This window comes from Coenobita brevimanus, chromosome 46, assembly GCF_032717465.1.
Source record: "Coenobita brevimanus isolate Jiangsu-jjx chromosome 46, ASM3271746v2, whole genome shotgun sequence".
NCBI lineage: Eukaryota > Metazoa > Arthropoda > Malacostraca > Decapoda > Coenobitidae > Coenobita > Coenobita brevimanus.
The window spans coordinates 55884676-55906502 of record NC_136999.1 but is presented as its reverse complement, the minus strand read 5'-3'; the positions used below and the strand labels follow the sequence as shown (position 1 = coordinate 55906502).

General features: G+C 43.1%; 1 protein-coding gene across 1 annotated transcript in view; it reads left to right on the top strand.

Annotated features, from left to right (window-relative positions):
* LOC145398763 (toll-like receptor 6) overlaps nucleotides 1-21827 on the top strand; it is a 54116-nt gene that overhangs the window by 29143 nt on the left and 3146 nt on the right. The window contains exons 3-5 of the mRNA XM_080271572.1: nucleotides 6554-6704; nucleotides 13909-14045; nucleotides 20926-21192. Coding sequence (XP_080127698.1) covers nucleotides 6554-6704; nucleotides 13909-14045; nucleotides 20926-21192 — 555 coding nt within the window. The remainder of the gene's footprint in view (nucleotides 1-6553; nucleotides 6705-13908; nucleotides 14046-20925; nucleotides 21193-21827) is intronic.

Sequence of the window (21827 nt, the reverse complement as noted above, 5' to 3'; positions counted from 1 at the left end):
AACATAATTAGTACGATTATATGTGGAAAAGTGTTGTAAGTACTGGGCAGTAAACTATTTTAAAATATATACATGCATCATCTTGCTATGACTGTTTTAATGAATATCTCTCTGTTTTTCAAAAAAAAATTCCTAAATTTGGCCAGACAAATTACTGGAAAAATACAGACAATAGGTGTGTGTGTGTGTGTGTGTGTGTGTGTTTTACAAGCACATGCCTCATAGGAAAGTGTGTGTGTGTGTTTTACAAGCACAGGCCTCTTAGGGAAGTGTGTGTGTGTGTGTGTGTGTGTGTGTTCTTACCTAATTGTTCTTACCTAATTGTATCTTTACAGGAATGAGTCAAGCTCGTATTGTCCCGTGTCTTAGACCATATTTATCGTACATATCCTTAAATTTGTGAATTGTTTTGGCACACACTATTTCATTCGGTAGTGCATTCCATTGATCAATTGCTCTGTTTGGGTAACTGAATTTCCTTACGTCTTTATCACCTCTCTTCTTTTGCAGTTTTTTGCAGTGTCCTCTTGCTGATGCTTCTCCATATGTTAAGTAATCATTTATGTCTATTTTCTCCTTTCCTGATATGCACTTATATAGCATTATCATGTCACCTCTTTTCCTTCTCTCCTGTAGTGTTGGTAGATTCAGTTTATTTAGTCTTTCTTCGTAGCTTAGGTCCCTTAAGTTTGGTATCCATCTTGTAGCGGCCCTTTGAACTTTTTCAATCTTGTCTATATGCTTTTTGAGATGAGGACTCCAGACTATTGATGCATATTCCAGGGTTGGTCTAATGAATGATGTTATTATCCTTCTTAGCATGTCTTCATTTATGTATGTGAATGCTATTCTCATATTTGCAAGCAGTGTATACATGTTCCGTACCTTCTCGCTGATGTGGTCAGCCGGAGATAGTCTGTTATTGATAATCACACCTAGGTCTTTCTCTCTTTCTGATGTGTATAGGGTTTTATTTCCTAACTTATAATCCCAATCAGGTCTTTTTCCACTTTTACCAAACTTGATTACATGACACTTGTCCACATTGAATTCCATTTGCCATGTACTACTCCATTCATGATGTTTATTTAATTCTTCTTGTAGCTCCCTACAAGAGTCTGTGCTAGTAATTCTCCTTTGTATTTTTGCATCATCTGCAAACATATTCAGATAGCTCTCATTTCCAGTGTTACTGTTTATATCATTTATGTGTGTGTGTGTGTGTGTGTGTGTGTGTTTACAACCACAGGCCTATTTGGGATGTTTGTTTCTGTGTGTGTGTGTGTGTGTGTGTAATTCACCGGGTCGGTCAGGATCACTTGATGGTCGTGATCGTCAGCTTTTACCCTCCCAGGAGGGAGCTGAGAGCTCATATAGTCCGATCTAAGGGCAAGGCTGTGACCTTCACACACGCACACACCCATCCCCTTGCTCAAGGGGGACAGTAACCACCCACTTCGTCAGTGAAACTTATTGCAACCTGAGCGAGGCGCGAACTCCCGTCCACCAGTTGGCAAGCGAGAACGTTACCACTGCACCAGCGAGCGGTGTGTGTGTGTGTGTGTGTGTGTGTGTGTGTGTGTGTGTGTGTGTGTGTGTGTGTGTGTGTGTGTGTGTATAAGACTAAAGTGTGTAGCTCGTTAATACATTCCATGGTGCCTTCATAATATGTGCCTGTGTGTGCGTGTGTCTATTGATTTGTGTGCGTGTTAGTGGGTGTGTGGGTGTCATTGGAACCAGTAAGAAGTGTTTAACATTATATTATGTTATTTCAGTATGCATTTGTTGAGTCAGTGAGGTAGCTACTTGATAATTAAGTGAAGTTTTGTTTAGGAAAAAGAGATCAGTTCCCCTTACAGTTTGGAAAATATGCAATGCATTTTTATATAATTTTTTCGTCTGAAAAAGTTTCTGAAGAATTCTTAGTTATATTTATGGCCAGATTACCTCACTACAATGTGATATGATGCATCTTAATGTGATTTCAAATTATATGCTCAAAAAAGAAGATATGTTTGGATATTTCCCTTTATACAGTGCTCGTCAGAAGTATGGGGCGCCCTGCGTCCCTCCTGAGAAACAAACCTTTCAACATTGAAAAAACATATAAATAATGCATTTTATTTACCTTTAGTGCTTCGTAGGGTAGCCTTTACGTTTCTTCACGGACCTGAGACATCTTGGAAATGAAAGGACGAGGCTCCTGAGGTGCTGGAGGGGTATTTTGTCCCAGGAGTCACGAATGGCGGCTTCCAGCTTAGGCAGAGAGCTCACGTCCTTCCCTTGGAGACTCTTCTTTACGAGGTTCCAGAGGTTTTCAATCGGGTTGAGGTCTGGGCTATTTCCTGGCCAGTCTGTCATGAATGATACCTCGCAGTCACGAAGTCAATTGGTGACCGATTTGGCCTTGTGAGCAGGTGCACTGTCCTGCTGAAACACTCGTGCACCTGTTAGCTCGAAGGAGTCTGGTAAATGATCACACAGAAGCTCCAGGTAAACATCCTGATTCACTCTGAGGTTCTTGGGAAGTACAACAAGCTTCCCCAAACCCTTCCCTGAGAAACAACCCCATACCATGAGTGAATCAGGATGTTTAACTGTGCTTTCTACATACCGTGGGTCAAGTGGGTCACTACCTTTGCATGCTCCTCTGTTACAGGTAACACTAAATGTTGCCTCATCAGACCACAACACTGACAACCATTGCTCCTCACCCCAATTTAGATATTTATTAGCAAAGGCAAGCCTACGAATTCTCTGGCTGCTAGAGAGAAGAGGCTTTTTCACAGGCCTGTGACTTGTGTAACCAAGCTCATGCACCCTACGAGACACTGTTCTCACTGACACCTCACCAAACACTTCTGGGTTGCTCTCCTTAATTTTCCTTGCACTCACACAAGGATTAAACTCCACTGCACGTTTTAAAACATTAACAGACCTTGGGGAAGTTTTCCTAGGCCTACCAGACCTCGGTTTCTTTGTGGGAACTTCGCCACTGTTTTCCTCCCAAAACCGCGCACACCAACGACGCACTGTCGATCGTGCCACACCAACCAATTCACTAATTTCCTTTGTCTGGTGGCCTGCCTCCTTTAGAGCAATGATCTGGGATATGATTTCACTCGATAGTTCACGGGTAGGTGCCATAACAAAGTTTTGAAGGCCAAAACACTGCTGGACACTCGGTAAAAAATGGCGCAATTTGAGAGGGACACTCGGCGGAGTTCCTCTCTCTCAGGCAGCCCGTGGGCGACTGAGGCGGGAACCAACCAGCGCGTCAGAAGGCCTCAGGCTACCGTGACGTCATGCTCGGAGCTCAAACTTATGGCTCAATTCTTACCCCCAAAAATGGGTGATTCTTTTTGGGCCATAAGTATTGCGCGCCCGGCGGACAACGCTGAATACTTCTGACGAGCACTGTATATGTATAACTTGGGCCATGAGTGCCCAGTATTTTATTTGACATTTTTAAAAAAACTTTAGTGTCCGAAGTTTGGCCAGTGTGTCCAGAGACAGGTGCTATTAACCATTCTCATGTTTAAAGGGCAAATACTTGGATGTCCGAAGTTTAGAAGGGCTGTCCGAAGTAAGGAAATTTGTTCTTAACTTCGGACACTTGAAAAAAAAAAAAAAAAAAGTTTAGCGTGGTTAATTTTTTTATTATATAGATTCAGTAGGTACTGTCCCTGGCTACCACATGACACCAACGGGAATAAAATTGCGCCTTTTTATACAGTTATTAAAACACACAAAAAATGTCCGAAGCTAGGGTGTTTTACGGTACTGCAGTTATAACATATATCATTAATATTAGCCGGAGGATATATATGGTATACAGTACTTTATTCATTCCACCTCCAGACAATTTTATTTAGAGTGGGAGACCTGTTGGGTTGAATGAGTTAATTATAGACTCGATTAACCCTTTCACCGTAAGATGTCTCAGAGCTGAATAAAATGATGTGAAGGCAGCAAGAACCCATCTATCATCTAGTCATTTATGGTCCCATCAGGAGTATAGGGGCCTGAGACTAGAGTGTTCACCCCACACATTAAAGACAAGTAGCCAGCTTTGCCCTAAGTGGCTTTATTCTGGCTGTAAACTCCAGCCCTCCCTTGTATTTAACCCCTCATTGGCCACATGTGGATGGAGTACCATAGCCCAGAAGAGCACACAGGGGCAGAGTTGAATAAACCAGTAAAACATGTCACCAGATGCAGGCAGTTATTCTGAGTATACAGAAAGATGGACATACTGTGTGTGTGTGTGTGTGTGTGTGTGTGTGTCCAGCTGTGCCATTTCCCTTGGATATTTTTGTTGGAAAAATTTGTGGTTGTTCATTATCATCCCTTCACCAAGTAATTGAATTGAGTAATGGATTCCTAATGCCAGATACCAAGGACCATATGGCACCAATTCATAGCAAAGATAAATGACTAGCAAAGGAACAGAAGTGGGGAAGGAGATATAGAAGTTGTCTTGGTGTTGAAGTGGTCTTGGCATAGAAGTGTTTTAGGCATAGAAGTAGTCTTGGCATAGAAGTGGTCTTGTCAGTGAAGTGGCTTACTTGGTCAGTTGGCTACAAGACTTGACCCAGGAAGGGAGGAAGGGTTGACATCAGTGTGAGGTTCTTAAACTATTCATGCCGTGAAACCAAACATGTAACCTAATCGGAGTAGAGGGAAAATAATGTCTGGGAGAAAGACAGATGTATCAAGAAGAGAGGTGGGACAGAAGAGAAGAAGAGGACAGTAAGGAGAGAAAGATTAGAGACAAAAAAAGGCCCTTATTAGTTGAACCTATCAGAAGCAGGGATACCGGTACTGGGGATGTATTCTTCCCCCCTCCTCCCAAGGGGGCCATCATTAAGTAATATAATCAGGCACATCAGAATGTAAGGTCATGTTCTGTGACTGTTGATTCTGTAACACCTTTTCCTTAGTAATTTCTTCTGCATATTACACCTTAACTCAGTATATTATTTTTATGGTTTTCCTATCAGCATCATGCATCAGTAACGTACAAGAGTCCACATTCACTGCAATGACTTTTAAAGAATTTTATTTTTCCTGCCCCTCATATGAATTTATTCAGCAAAATTTTAGTGAGCTGAAATAGTGAAGGGATTAAGTAGGTATATGTCAGACTCCTTTGGAAGAAAAAAACTAAATTGAATAGAATAATGTTGAGGCAGCAAGAATGAAAAAAGGGGTCATCAGACTGAAGGGTAAACCACTTGGACTGGCTGCTGGAGAAGGGGAGCTTCAGCCTGCAATCCACTGAGTTAATGTTCAGATGAGCCTAAAGCCACAACAACAACAGCATTCATTCCTGACTTACCATCATCATATTTGATCCATAACCACTTCACTCCAGTGATGTACTTTTCATCCAGGTTACCACAAGATTATTTTAATCCTATCAGGATTTCATTTCAATCAGTCAAACCAAATGATGCCATGCTTCCTCCCCAGGTTTCCCCATATCAAGGTTGGCCGTGGTACAACCAATATTTTCTATGAACTGGAAGCTAAAACAAAGGCCAGAATCAGATAATTTCTTCCCAGGCTGTGCTGCAAGGACCTCACCTAGTAAACAGTCTATACCTAACATCACCATTTTGAAACTCATCCATTAAGCTCTATAAACCAAGAATCATCTGGTAGCAATAAGTTGAACTTAGAAGAGGCTTCCTATATTGATGAGGTTTATTAAGGCTATAATTATTTAACTGCCTCAGATTGAAAAGTCTGTCCTGACCTGAATGAAATTGTCTGGTAGCTGTAGTAGTTGTAACAGTATGAACGCCAGCCTTTTCTGAAACATGAAGCCAATGGACTGCAGGCTGTAGTTCCCCTCATCCTGCAGTCCACCATCCTCCTTGCAGGGTACAGAGGAAGAGTTGAGGGACATTTACATAACCAGGCAGAGGAGTTGCTTAGTTGTATCAGTGTCACCACATGAAGTTTCCCCTCTAACACCTGTCTGGTAGCAGGAAGGGTAAACTAGAATGGACATTGACCAGATTCAGGGGGTTAAGTTGCCCTACCCTGACTGGCCATCACTCTATCAGATCCTTATGGCTGTGTTGTGGGTGACATAGGAATCTTCGTAGTGTGTCTTCCCTGGCAGTGTGTTGTCCATCTTACACCTTCCCATCTCATGTATGTTGTGCAGGATTGATCAGTAGCGACACAGTTTGCATCAGTTACATACAGTATGAATACACAGCCCTTATAATATGCTACCTTGTGTGTGTGTGTGTGTGTGTGTGTGTGTGTAAGTTGGTGCAGGTTTATATCCAAGGGATGGTTGGGATTTATTGCTCACTTAATGCCACTCAGGGATAAGTGAAGCTGGTCATTCTCATCTTAAATGTCTGGACCAACTTGCCTAGCCCCAGGCTCCTATGCTTCTCATGTGGCAACATAGGATTGGATGATGGATGGATGGGTGGTTAAATGCTATCTTTAAATATTCTGAATTTTGGTAGCACTCTGATGGGGGCAACATGGTATTAACAATTATTATTTTTTATTTAATTTTTTACAGGTGACTGATGCGGCCAGTATGGGTTGCCGTGACCTGGATGTTCCCCTGGTGAAGGCACTCAAGGAGGATTTGTGTCCACTCATCAAGCAGCCCAGGGTCATCATCACCATCGCATCAACCACTGTGCTCTTATTCATTATCATAGTCTTCGGTTGGTTTTTAGTTTTCGTTCCCCACTCCTCTGTTGTGTTCCACCCTTCTTTTCATCATATCTTCAATACTTCCTCTTCATCATCATTGTCACAGGTGTCATGCATCATCATCATTACCATCATCATCATCATCAATCATCACCACCACCACTTGAACCACTCTCCATTTCATTATCGTAGTTGTTGGTTAGTCAGTGGTATTCATTTTCCACTCCCATTTATTTTATCCATTGTCTTGTAGTCTCCAACTCCACCTTTTTCTTCAGCATTGTGTTCTTGATTCTCCATCATCATCATCATCATCATCATCATCATCATCATTATCATCATCATCATCAATCATCATCATCATTATCATCATCATCAGTCATCATCATCATCATCATCATCATCATCATCATCATCGCCACCATCACCACACCTCTGCCACCATTGAGTGTGGGGGAATTAAAAACCAAGTTCGAGTGTCCTTATTATACAAACAAATGAGACTAATTTACAGTGGTGTAACACTTGATATTTTCTTACATTAGAATCAAGTCTGTTATAAGTTCTGAAAGTGAAGGTTAAGGCTAAGTTCTGAAAGTGAAGGTTAAGGCTCAGGCACTTTTTCTCACATTCCCCCAACACTGCTCGTGACACCTTTCCCTGCCAGAGCTCTGCATCCAAATGCTGATATCTCTCGTGATCTGTGATGAAGTGGTGATGGAGGAAATGGGAGTATCTGTGATAATGGAGTGCGAAGACATTTAGTATGCAATGATAAGTTAGACTGTGTCAGTAAGAATGGTGTTTCTTATGAGTAGACTTGTGTTTATATGGTCCAGGGAAGACGTTCTTACCCAGTGGCTCATGGCTAGGTTCCTAGTGGTCCACAGTAAAATGAAAAGTTATTATGATTTTTAATATACAGTGCTCGTCAGAAGTATCAAGCGCCCTGCGTCCCTCCTGCGAAACAAACCTTTCAGCATTGAAAAAGCATATAAATAATGCATTTTATTTACCTTTAATGCTTGGTAGGGTATCCTTTACGCTTCTCCACGGACCTGAGACGTCGTGGAAGTGAAAGGGCGAGGTTCCTCAGGTGCTGGGGTGGTATTTTGGCCCAAGAGTCACGAATGGCTGCTTCCAGCTTAGGCAGAGAGCTCACGTCCTTCCCTTGGAGATTCTTCATTACGAGGTACCAGAGGTTTTCTATCGGGTTGAGGTCTGGGCTATTGCCTGGCCAGTCTTTCATGATGGATACCTCGCACTCATGAAGCCAGTTGGTGACCAAATTGGCTTTATGAGCAGGTGCACCGTCCTGCTAAAACACTCGTGCACCTGTGAGCTCGAAGGACTCAAGTAAATGATCACAAAGAAGTTCCAGGTAAACATCCTGATTCACTCTGCAGATCTTGGGAAGCACAACTAGCTTTCCCAAACCTTTTCCAGAGAAACAACCCCATACCATAAGTGAATCAGGGTGTTTAACTGTGCTCTCCACGTAACGGGGGTCAAGCGGGTCACTACCTTTGCGCCAGTACACCCGCGCTCCTCGATTACAGGTAACGGTAAATGTTGCCTCATCAGACCACAACACTGACAACCATTGGTCCTCACCCTAGTTAAGGTACTTGTTAGCAAAGGCAAGCCTACGAAGTTGCTGGTAATGTGTAAGAAGAGGCTTTCTCACAGGCCTGTGACTTGTGTAGCCAAGTTCATGGACTCTTCGAGACACAGTGCCACTGAAACCTCACCAAACACTTCCAGGTTGCTCTCCTTAATTTTCCCTGCACTCACACGAGGATTAGACTCCACTGCACATTTTAAAACATCAACAGACCTCGGGGAAGTTTTCCTGGGCCTACCAGACCGCAGTTTCTTTGTTGGAACGTCACCACTATTTTCCACTCGAAAACGGGCACACCACCTATGCACTGTCGATCGAGCCACACCAACCAAATCACTAATTCCCTTCGTGGGGTGGCCTGCCTCCTTTAGAGCAGTGATCTGTGATATGATTTCATTCGAAAGTTCACGGGTAGGGGCCATAACAAAGTGGCGAAAGCCAAAACACTGCGGGACACTAGGTATAAAATGGTGCAAGAAGAGAGGGAGGCTTGGTGGAGTTCCTCTCTCTCACACACCCTGTAGGCAACTGAGGCGGGAGCCAACCAGTGCGCAGTAAGGCCTCAAGCTGCCGTGACGTCATGTTAGCGGCCCAAACATCTGGCTTAATTTTTTGTACCAAAAACGGGTGATTCTTTTTTCGCCAAAAGTATTGCGCGCCCTGCCATAGGCGCTTGATACTTCTGACGAGCACTGTACAGTGCTCATCAAAATTATCGAGTGCCTACCGCCAGGCGCGCAATACTTATGGCCAAAAAAGAATCACTCATTTTTGGTGGTAAAAATTGAGCCACAAGTTTGCGGCGCTACCATGACGTCACGGTACCCTTAGGCCTTCCGACACGCTGGTTGGTTCCCGCCTCAGTTGTTCACAGGCTGCCTGAGAGAGAGGAACTCCGCCGCGTCTCCCTCTCTTTTTGCGCCATATTTTACCGAGTGTCCTGCAGTGTTTTGACTTTCGCCACTTTGTTATGGCACTTACCCGTGAACTATCGAGTGAAATCATATCCCAGATCATTGCTCTAAAGGAGGCAGGCCACCAGACAAAGGAAATTAGTGAATTGGTTGGTGTGGCTTGATCAACAGTGCATCGGTGGTGCGCACGGTTTCGAGTGGAAAGCAGTGGTGAAGTTCCCACAAAGAAACCGCGGTCTGGTAGGCCTAGGAAAAATTCCCCAAGGTCTGTTAATGTTTTAAAACGTGCAGTGGAGTTTAATCCTCGTGTAAGTGCAAGGAAAATAAAGGAGAGCAACCCGGAAGTGTTTGGTGAGATGTCTGTGAGAACAGTGTCTCGTAGGGTCCATGAACTTGGTTACACAAGTCACAGGCCTGTGAAGAAGCCTCTTCTCACAAAAAACCAGCGACTTCGTTGGCTTGCCTTTGGTAACAAATATCTTAACCGGGGTGAGGAGCAATGGTTGCCAGTGTTGTGGTCTGATGAGGCAACGTTTAGTGTTACCTGTAACAGAGGAGCACGTGTGTACCGGCACAAAGGTAGTGACCCACTGTATGTAGAAAGCACAGTTAACATCCTGATTCACTCATGGTATGGGCTTGTTTTTCTGGTCAAGGTTTGGGGAAGCTTGTTGTGCTTCCCAAGAATCAGAGTGAATCAGGATGTTTACCTGGAGCTTCTGTGTGATCACTTACCAGACTCCTTCGAGCTAACAGGTGCACGAGTGTTTCAGCAGGACGGTGCACCTGCTCACAAGGCCAAATCGGTCACCAATTGGCTTCGTGACTGCGAGGTATCATTCATGGAAGACTGGCCAGGAAATAGCCCAGACCTCAGCCCGATTGAAAACCTCTGGTACCTCGTAAAGAAGAGTCTCCAAGGGAAGGACGTGAGCTCTCTGCCTAAGCTGGAAACTGCCATTCGTGACTCCTGGGACAAAATACCCCTCCAGCACCTCAGGAGCCTCGCCCTTTCACTTCCAAGACGTCTCAGGTCCATGAAGAAGCGTAAAGGATACCCTACGAAGCACTAAAGGTAAATAAAATGCATTATTTATACGTTTTTCCAATGTTGAAAGGTTAGTTTCGTAGGAGGGACGCAGGGTGCTCGATACTTCTGACGAGCACTGTATGTTCTTAATTTTTCTAGGCCTTACTGCAAAGTATGATGGAAAGTGACAATACCTTTAAAAAAGTATTGTTCATTTTTCTAGACCTATCACAGAGGCAGATGTCTTGCATGGACAAGTTACATAGCATTTTCCAGTGGTGGGCAGTGCAAACGAAGAAGTACCTTGCGCAAGCGCAGTGCGCAATCCACAGTTCACTACCATGCGCAAGTGCGCAGTTTGACAAATATTTAGCTTGTGCAATGTTGCAAAGCGCAAGCGCAAACCAGTTGCATATATTTGTGGGAAGTACTGTAAAATATTGAGATATTTAAATGAAATAGTATACTTACTTTTATTTATTATTATTCTATCTATCTATTGCCACACGCCTTAATCCTGTAATGGGTGGCCACTGGCCACAAACAAGCAACAAATCTCCTCCATGTCGCCCTGTCCCCCACCATTTCACTGCCCTGCTCACAGCTCACACCCTTCTCTCTCATATTCTCTACTCCATCCCTCCATCTCATCCTTGGCCTCCCCCTCCCTCCCCCCCCTCCACCTCACTCACATACATTCTCCTTGTTAGACTCTCACTCTCCATCCTCTCCATATGACCAGACTACCTCAGTATGTTTCTCCTAACACTTCCTATGACATCGATATTCACACCACAACGATCCTTCACTTCCTCATTTGTCAGTCTCTCTCTCCATGTAGCTCCACGTGCTCCTATCAAATAACTCATTTATTTCCACAGCTCTCACTCTTGACTTCTGTCCCTCCAACAAGGTCAAAGCTTCACTTCCATACATTAGAGCTGGTATCACAATACTGTCATGTAGTAACTTTTCACTCGTGGAAATTCAGAGGAGTGAGCGGGCTGCGAAGCGGAGGGACAAGGAAACAAAGGCTGTGATGTTGCCAATTTTACTTCTGTCAGCATTTTTGCAAGTTGTTTTATTTAATAATTCAGTATAGATATGCAATAACATGTGTAATCCCTTACAAAAATCATTAAAACATTATTTAAATCAAATATCCACGGCTTAATAAATTATTAGGCTGTGGATATTTGATTTATATATTTTAATGATTTTTGTATGGAATTGCATAAGTTACTCTTAATAAATAATGTATTTTTAATTTATTAATATTTACTAATAATCTATCTATCTGTCTATTGCCAGACGCCTCCATCCCGTTCGGGGTGGCCACAAACAAATCGCCTCCACGTTGCCCTATCTCTGACCATTTCACTGCCCTGCTCCCAGCTCACACCCCCCTCTCTCATATACCTCTCCACCCCATCTCTCCAGCTCATCCTCGGCCTCCCCCTCCCTCTCCCCTCCTCCACCTCTCTCACATACACTCTCTTCATCAGTCTTTCACCCTCCATCCTCTCCACATGGCCAAACCACCTCAGTGTGTTCCTCATAACGCTTCCTATCACATCCACATCCACACCACAACGCTCCTTTATATCCTCATTCATCAGCCTGTCTCTCCATGTGACTCCACAGGCTCCTCTTAAATAACTCATTTCCACTGCTCTCACTCTTGACTTGTGTCCTTCCAACAACGTCCAAGCTTCACTTCCATACGTTAGAATTGGTATCACAATACTGTCATGTAGTAACTTTTTCACTTCCACGCTCACTTCCCTGTTTCTTATCACTGCATTCAAGGCACCAGCAACCTTTCTTCCCTGCTGTACCCTTTCAAGCACTTCACCCTCCAAACCTCCATCCTTACTCATCACACTACCCAAGTACTTAAACGTACTCACATTTTCCAATTCCTCACCATCCAACCTCGCTGTACATTCACTGACTTCACCTCTCTCAAAGACCATCACTTTACTCTTCCCTACATTCACCATTAGATTCCGTTTCTTACTCACTTTCCCAAACTCATCCACCAAGCCCTGTAGCTCCCCTTCGTCTTCACTCAACAACACAGTATCATCTGCAAACAACAGTACAGGGAGTTTCCAAACACTATCCTCTCTCACCAGGGCCACTTCAACATCCACTATCCTACCTTGTACCTCTTTTATTACCCCATCCATGTACAGATTGAACAACCATAGAGACATGACACATCCCTGTTTCAAATACATTATCTCTCTGTTGAAGCATTTTAAGAAATGCTACTATCCTTCGTCCCTCCCGCCTCCCCCCAGCAGAACCCTCGCAACTTGCCCGAGCCTCCCCCGTCCTTTGTCCAGACTTGCTGGGAGCTCCCAAGACCACGTGTCCCTTGGGTGCGCAAGGCAGGTGTGCAAGCGCAAATTTAGTTGTGCAAGTGCAAATAAATTTGCGCTTGCGCACCTGCGTTTTCATGTGCAAAAGCGCAATATTGCGCATGGTCTAGTGCGGTGTGCAATGCACAAACAATATTCACCGGAGCGCAACGGTGCGCACTTGCGCTTTGCGCAAGTGTATGCGCACCTACACAGCACTGCCATTTTCCTCAACACATCCATGCGAGTCTGGGTTCTCAGTACTGGCAACAAAGATATCACTGATCAGAGTTGGACATTGAACCTTGTCTCTGATGTTCCCAGCCACTCAGCCAAATATAAGCTCTGGTGACAAAGAAGCAGTGTCAGGTTTCTCATTAAATCCTGTTCAGTATTCATCCTCCCTCCCTTCTTTCTCCCAGTTTCTTTCATTCTCCTTCGTTCTCTTTGCCTCACCTTCATTCCCTCATTTTTCTCCTTCCTACACACTTCTCTCCCCCTCTTCCATGGAGTCTGATATTCTCTTCTTGCACTTCCTTAGAGTTCATACTCCTTTCCTCTCTTCTCAGCCTTCCCCATCTTCTCACACTCTTGTCCCTCATTCAGGAAGATAAATGTGGTTAATTATGGAAATAACTGTTTCAGTTCACCTCTGCTGTATGAAGAAAAAATCCACTGATAAGGGAAAATGCATTTTATTCCTGTTGTTTACCACTGTCTTTTACTAATAAAGATTTCATTATTTGTTCTTAAATGTGATTTTGAATTGATAAAATAATCACTTAACAGTAAAGTGGTCCATAGGTAAAGCATGCTTCTATATGTGTGTTTTGAGCTTGGTATCTTATGGAGGAGGTGAAGATTAATCAAGAGCTGGGAGTGTTGTTAGATTTCCTTGAGGAGTTAATGTAAACATTAATATTGTTTAATATTTCTCTTACATTTACCATTCATATTGGATTTGATTACAGTATGTGCCAAACAGACTTTGTTCTTTTTGGCTCTTTCACACATTTCTCTTCTCCTTCATTCTCTTTCATCACTGAACTAACTACTTTTCTACTTCAGCATCATATATAGTCTGCTTCTATCAGGATTGCCCTCATGCATTAATATAAAAACATTCTTTGGCTCCATATTGATGTCCCTCCCGGATGTCATGTCCTTAGTGTCTGAATGTGCACTAGTTCTGTTGATTCATTCATCAGTTCCGCACCTTTTAGTATAGGATAATTTATTTGTTGATTATTCACATTCAGTAATGTAATTATTACTTGCCAGTGACTGTGGGTGTGCACCGGTATCAGCACGATATTAAAGTGTGGCTCTTCACTCATCGACTCTTCCTGTGGGCCATCACAGAAGAGGAAAACAACACTAATAAGAAGTATGATGCTTTCATCAGTTATTCAAACAAGGTGAGTCTAGGAAGTGATCCACGATGAAAACTGTGCCAAATCATAGTTAAGCCAGTTGGGATGCCACATGGTGTTACTAATATTAGTGTTCAGATACTTAATTTAAAGAATTCATAGTTATTGCATGCAATGCTGTGTATACAATATGCAATTCATTTACTTGCATCATCATCCCTAGTGTCTTGCCCCTTCTTGAGAACTCCACGCAATGGGATGGTTATGACGAGAACCACTTCTAAGCAACTTTGACCATACTTACTCAGTTATGGGTTAAAAATAAATGTACAGTATTACTTATACAGATGCATGAAGTGAGGGTGGTGTGGTGTGGTGGCTGCACTACAGTGAGGTCACAGTGGATTGTTGGTGAATTGAATGCTGTGCTGGGACTGAAGCACAGAAGGGTGATGGCCATGGAGTCTGGCTTGGTGCATTCATGTCTCTGTGGCATGACTCTCTAGTTGACATCTTGATATGAATGGGTATGACTGGATAGTGAAAAGTGTAGGGAGTGTGCCATATGACAAACAGCATGTAGAAGAGAAGTTTTTAACCCCTTCACCACGAGAGTGACTAATCTTGTGTATTACCGTGTACGAGGCTTCCCCTCCCCCCTTCTTTCCCCACACTACTTTTCCAGGGAAAAGCTGATATCTTGCAAAAATAGCTATGGTGTTTTGTATGTTTGTGTATATGTGTGTATGTGAGTATATGCCTATGTGTGTAAGACTGAATCTGTCACTGGTTGTGCTTGTTATAAAAATAATATAAGTTGAAAAATAATTTTGAGTAGGTTTATAAAAATTACATCATCATCATCATCATCATACGGACCTCCTTTCCCACCCTAGGGCAGGGTGAGGAGTAGCAATGTCCAGACAGCACAAACTTGCCCAAGTCAAGTAGGCCACACTTCCATTCACTCATCATTCAAGCCCTTCAAACCCCCGGAATCCTGGCTCTACCGGATATGCCAAAAACATTCACCATATTCTGCAGCTTCACACAGCGTATCCAACTGAGTCAATCCGGACGCTGCCATGCTCACAAGAGGTGCCAAATCCCTGATCACGCACTTCTTCTCACAAAATTCATCCAGCCAGCTCGATCTCTTGTCAGTTCCCTAGCCTTACCGACTTCCAAACCTCTCTTCCTCACACACTCATCCACCATATCTCTCCACCTTCTCCTTGGCCTACCTTGCCTCCTTCCTCCTTCAAATTCACTCAGGTATACCTTTGTTACCACTCTGTTGTTATCCATTATTTCCACATGACCATACCATCTCAGTACACTCTCTTCAGTTCTGGTGTCCACTGACTTCCTAACTCCACATCTTTCACGAATCACACTATGTCGTATCCTATCCACCCTCTGTACTCCACATACATTCCTCAGCAATCCCATCTCCATTGCTCTTACTCTTGACTTTTCATTTTCATGCCACACCATAGTCTCACACCCATATGTTAGAGTTGGCACTATCACTCCTTCATGTAAGCCTCGTGCAGCTGCAACACTCAAGCCTCTGTTTCTTATCGAGGCCTTCATTGAACCAGCCACTTTTCTTCCTTGTGTCACTCAACTTCACTCAACTTCCAACTTCTTTTGTACATTTTCCTCTCTTTTCTATCACTGTACCCAAGTATTTGAACTTTCTCACCAAGTCCAGTCTCGCTCCATTCACTGTGACATCACACTGGGAGTCACCTTCTTTCTCAGTAACCATCACTTTACTCTTCTCTACATTTACCCTCAAGGCACGACACTCACAGACATCAGCATACAACAAATTTAAGATATTCCATCTATCACCATTCATTTACCAATGCCATCCCTCTTTCCATTACTCGTGTTTTTACTTCTTTCATCACCTCATCCATATATATATATATTGAACAACCATTGGGAAATCACACAACCTTGTCGCACACCCACAGCGATCGTGAACCAGTCACTTAGATGCCCATTAACCCTTACACATGCTTCACTACCGTCATAAAAACTCTTGACAGCACCTAACAGCTTACCATCTACACCATACATGCGCAAAACTTTCCACAATCCCTCTCTGTCTACTTTGTTGTATGCTTTTTCCATATCTATGAATGCCATAAACACCTTATGGTCCTTCTCACAAGCTATCTCTGCTACCTGTCTCACTGCAAATACTTGATCCACACATCCTCTGTCACTCCTAAAGCCACCCTGTTCATCACTCACTAGGACTTCTGATATCTTTCATACTTTATATTAATTCTTCCAAATACCTTCCCTACCACACTCAATGAACTTATGCCACGATAATTCTTGCACTCAGTTCGCTCACCTTTATTTTTGTACAGGGGTACAATCACAGCCTTTTTCCACTCTGCTGGCACAGTTTCACTCATCCATGCCTTACATACCTCCAACAAGTACTTCATTCCACTCTCTCCACTATACTTAAGCTTCTCTGCATACACCTCATCAACCCCAGCTGCTTTCCCATTTTTCAGCCGTTTCACAGCGCTCTTCACCTGTGCAAGTGTCACATCTCCTGGCACTGCATTCCTTCTCTGCACACCCCCAAAACCAATCATGTTTACAGCCTCTCTGCTCTCTCTATTCCCATTCATCAGGCTTTCAAAATATTCTTTCCGTCTGGTCCTTACTTCATCTCCATGGGTTAGTAACCTACCACCTGCATCCTTCACACCATCACATTTCTTTCTGCTTTCATTTCTACATTTCCTCACATCTTTCCAGAATAACTTCCTGTTTTCAGAGTAGTTCGCATTCATTTTTCTTCCTAGATCCTCATTTACCTCCTTCTTTTTCCTCTTCACTAGTCTCTTTACGTGCTTCTTGCTGTCAACATATTCAGTTCTTATTTCAACTGAACCCCTGTCGTGTAACCACTATAGCCACTTCTTCCTCTTTTCCTCCACCGCTCTCTTAACCTCCACATCCCACCATGCTGTACCCTTCTATTTTGTTGATACCCTTGCCACACTACACACCTCTTTAGCATTCCTAACTAAGCAATCCCTATATGCATTCCACAGGCTGTCCAGATCCATTTCATTCCAATTCATTAATTCTAACTCCTCCTCTACTTTGGTCCTGTAATCATCTGCCATTTCTTTGATCCTCAGCTTCTCAACTTTTAGTCTTTCTCCCTGACTGCTTCTCTCTCTCCTGGTCCACCTCACTCCTCTCGGCTTGATCTTGCATACCACAATCATATGATTTGACAGACCTCCACATCGTCCTCTCACGGCCCTCGTATCAGCAACCATTCCCATCATCAACCTCTGTACGAGCACGTAATCTTCAGCTTCTTTCCACACAATCCCCGTTTCCTCTATACCATGTATATTTATGTGCATCTTTGTGTTTGAAATAAGTATTACAAGTGCACAACCTCCTCTCCTGGTACATATCCTTTAGTCGATTCCCCTTAGCATTTTCTCCTGGTACTCCATAACAACCCATTATGTCATCCTCAGGACCAGTACCTACTCTTCCATTCATATCCCCCATCACGATCACATTATAGCTCCTGGGCATTTCTCTCATTACTTCACCCAGCTCATCGCAAAACCTGTCTTTCTGTCACTCCTGTCCTCACACGGTGCATACGCAACAATCACTGCCACTTTCACCTTCTCAAACTTGAACTTGACGTGCATACACCTTGAGCGGACACATTTGTAGTCTTTCATTCCCCTCTGCCGCACCTCATTCATCAACAAAGCAACTCCTTCCTTACATCTTCCTCGCCTATTCATTCCCAATCTTACACATTTCACACCCTCCCACTCCTCCTTTCACATCCTTTCATCTTTGTTTCACACAGTGCCATCACAGCATACCTTGCACTCTTGAACACATTCTCCACTTCCACCCTCTTGCTCTCCTCATTCACACCTCTCACATTCCACATGACCACGCGAATCTGTCCATTTGGTTGGGGCCCTGGGCAGGTATTGGGCCCTCCGAGGCTCTCTGAAACGACCGCCATGATTAAAAATTACAGTGCAGTGAAAAATTATATATATATGAATTAATTCAATGTACTTACCTATTAGAAAGGTTTCCTCTGAACCCAAATCTAGGCCTACATTTTCTTGGCCTTCACACCCCTGCTTGGCCCAGGCTGTGGCGTATCCTGGCTGTGCCACTAACGATACTGTATAACATATTTCTGTTCCAGTACATGTAAATGCGGGGCATTTTCGTTATTCCCATGGAAATAAAAGGCTGATAAAATTGTCCATATCACTTTCTGAAACTGGATGCCAAAAAATGCTGTTTACTTTACCTCTTTTCTGTGGGCGTTCACTGAAAAATTTATTTGTCTCCAGATTTGTCCACTCACATACGTGCTTCACATCTGCATCAAAATAGCTTGAAAGAGTCCAAAGGCAACACAATTTCAGTTTTGCTGATTGCTGGGTTCAGCCCTAAAAACTCAGTTGTTTTTCAGGCACGTGGTTGGGACGTGTGTCAGCAAATACAGTATATCGCTTATCAGCCGCCAGCCACCTTCGATTTGTTTTTCTTGAATATCATCAAATTCATCACTCTCAAGTTCTTCACTCGACAAGTCATTGATATCAGAGTCTTGAGCAGATGGCTGATAGGCCTCGTCACTCAAGGAATAGCGAGATTCCTCAAGAATGTGCTGTGATTTGACAAAATTCGCTGTGGAGGAAACGACAGTACACTCGCCTATGACGCACAGTCAAGACTGATCCTGGCGGGATGCAGAGCTACTGTCCAGCACACCATCAATCACGTGCCCTCCCATATATATTGGGGTTGGCTGGGGGGGGGGGGAAGTGGGTGTAGCTTATTTTATCCTCAGTAACCTATACGAGCCAGTATGTAAGGCCCTTGCACAGTAAACTAAACTCCCTGCTGTCTCCTTTGGTGGCACTGATATATGACGACACAGGCGTCATAGTGTTCGCGTACTGGAGGGTTACGACGATGTATAAGTGTCACCGTGGCGAAGGTGTTAAGAGTATAACAATTGATACTGAACAAAATTAGGTGGAATGTTGCAGTAGTAGTAGCAGCAGCCCCAGATTCATCTGAAATATGAACCCAGTGGACTACAGGCTTAAATTGCCTAGTTGCAGTCCACCATCCCCATTTCAGGGAGAGGAAAGTAGTTGAAGGACATTTGTATAACCAGACAGTTGAGCTGCCTGGTTATATTGGTGCCACTACATGAAGGAGTCCCTCTCCAGAACCAGAACTTTGCAGTGATGTGCATTAAACCCTTCACTGTGATAAATGTTTTTGCTTTCTTGTCCCTGTCAGATTATATTCATCTTTGTAGAACATCACAGTAGTGACAAACTTAAAGGTTTATAAAGACTATATAATCTCTCCTGTTGAGTCACTGATCATTATCATTCACACTCCTTTTGTCACTGGATGATGGGATGAGGTATGGTATGGTCTAAAGAACTAGAAAAATCTGATTGGTGAAACTAATCAAGTCTGGCCAGTTAAATGGGTCACGCTCATTCACTAAGTATTCAAGCCACAGAATCCTGGCTCTACCCCACAGGCATAAACATTCACTTACACTTCATACATCCATCAGTTGGAGTCACACAAACAACTGTCACTTCACTGGGAAAAAACAGGGATGCCAAACCCTGTCATACACTTCTACAAATTCTTCCAGCCAGAATGATCCACTGTCAGTTCTTTTGCATTATCACTCTCCATTCCTCACTTTCTCCTAGACTCCTTTACCATGTCTGTCCACCTTCTTGACCTACCACACCCCTCCCTACCTTCAGCTTTTTCCAGATGTACCATTTTCACCACTATTCATGCCCGTTCTCTCCATGTGACCCAACCATCTAAGTACACATTTTGACTCTGGTGTCCACAGACTTCTTACTCCATATCTTGCACTGGTGTCCAGACTTGCTTACTTTGCATCTTTCACAAATCACATTCCTTATCCTGTTCACTTTCTGCACTGCACACACATTCCTCAGCAACCCATTTCCACTCCTCTTACTCTTTGACTTTTCAAATTCCTGCCACACCAGTCTCTTACGTTAATGTAGGCACGAAAACTATGTAAGCGTCCTGCAGCTGCCAAACTCACACCTCTGGGATTGGATTGACTAAACTTTCATTGTGAAGATATGGATACAAATCTTCTATATCTCACCCAAATATGGAAACTTTCACTACAGTGGGATTTGCTATTCTCCAGCCACTTAGTGATTGAGGCTCAAGGTGGGTGGGAGGCCTCATTAACTCCCTCATAACTAACGAGAGTAATATGTCATAGCATTATTTTGAAACTGTGCAATATAAATAATGTTCTTGCCTATAATTGAACTATAGTTAACCACTAAATACCATTTGAGGTTTTAAGAGGGAATGTAGATATTGTGAAGTCTACAGATGATCACTTTATGTTTTGAGTTTGTACTTAAAAGATACATCATAATCATCATCACCTTCACAGATTGGAATTTGATGTACATACTCTTACTCCTCAAGCTGATACACCCATAATCTTTCATTCCCCTCTGCCATCCACCATCCATTAACAGCACAACTAACATCATCCACATGCATTAATACCTGACCTTACACACTTCACACCCTCCCACTGCTCCACTCCACACCCTTTCACCTTTGTTTTACACAGTACCATCATACAGTCATCACTTCACCCTCTTACATTCCTTATTCATGTTGATGGCTCTCATAGTCCACACAGCTATACAATTCTGCCTTTTTACCCAGGCCCTAGGTATGTACAGGACCTATTTGATCTGGACCTCCCAACATCAGTAAAGGTGGAGATCGACTAGAAAGATTCTGACCTGCATTCTCCCTTCCATTTCCTCAGGATGATGAGTTTGTAAACAACATATTGGTACCGGGACTGGAGTCAGGCGAACCCAAATACAAAGTGTGTCTTCACTACCGAGACTGGATGCCTGGGGAGTACATCCAGAACCAGATAGATCAGAGCATTGAAGCGTCACGGCGCACCATTGTCGTACTCTCAAAGAACTTCATTGAAAATGTGTGGGGACAAATAGAGTTCAAGACAGCTCATTCCAAGGCATTAAAGGACAAAACAAATAGGATTATTGTCATTGTGTTTGGAGAGGTGAGTTACAGCATGTGTTTACTGTACTGTTGTCTACAGTATAATACCAGATCAGTAGACTGACCATTACAATACTGTACAGTGCTTTAATAGTCAGACTGTATGTAACAGTGTAATACTAGCAGCAAAGGTGATCAGTAATTTCTCTATCAAAATACAGTAATGCATTTCTTAAAAAGTATGTTCCAGCATTAGATAATTCATTTTTCAGCCTTCAGTCTGAGAACTCGGTAAGACGTTACCTTAGTCACTCTTTAGATTGGGAAGTGTAAAATCTGTTTTGTGCCCATCACAGAAGGTGGTCTAATGCCAGGCAAAATGCAGATGTGTATTTAGCCTGTATTATTCCCTTTGGTCTGCTCAGGTACTTTTTGCTGTACCGTATTTTAGATTTTATTAAGCAAAGACATTTTGAACAAGAGGGATTGGGTACAGCCTACAGCTTTACTGATCCGTTCACTCTAGAGGTCCATTGTAAGTTGAAGAAAAGTCTTATGGTAGCCCAATTAAAGGATGTCATTGCATTTATGGAGTTAACAAATTGATGCAAGAATTGGCAGTGGCATCACTCTGAAGTGGAAATGGAACTGTAAAGCAAACTGTATGTATGTGTGCATGGGTTGGATAGGATTAGA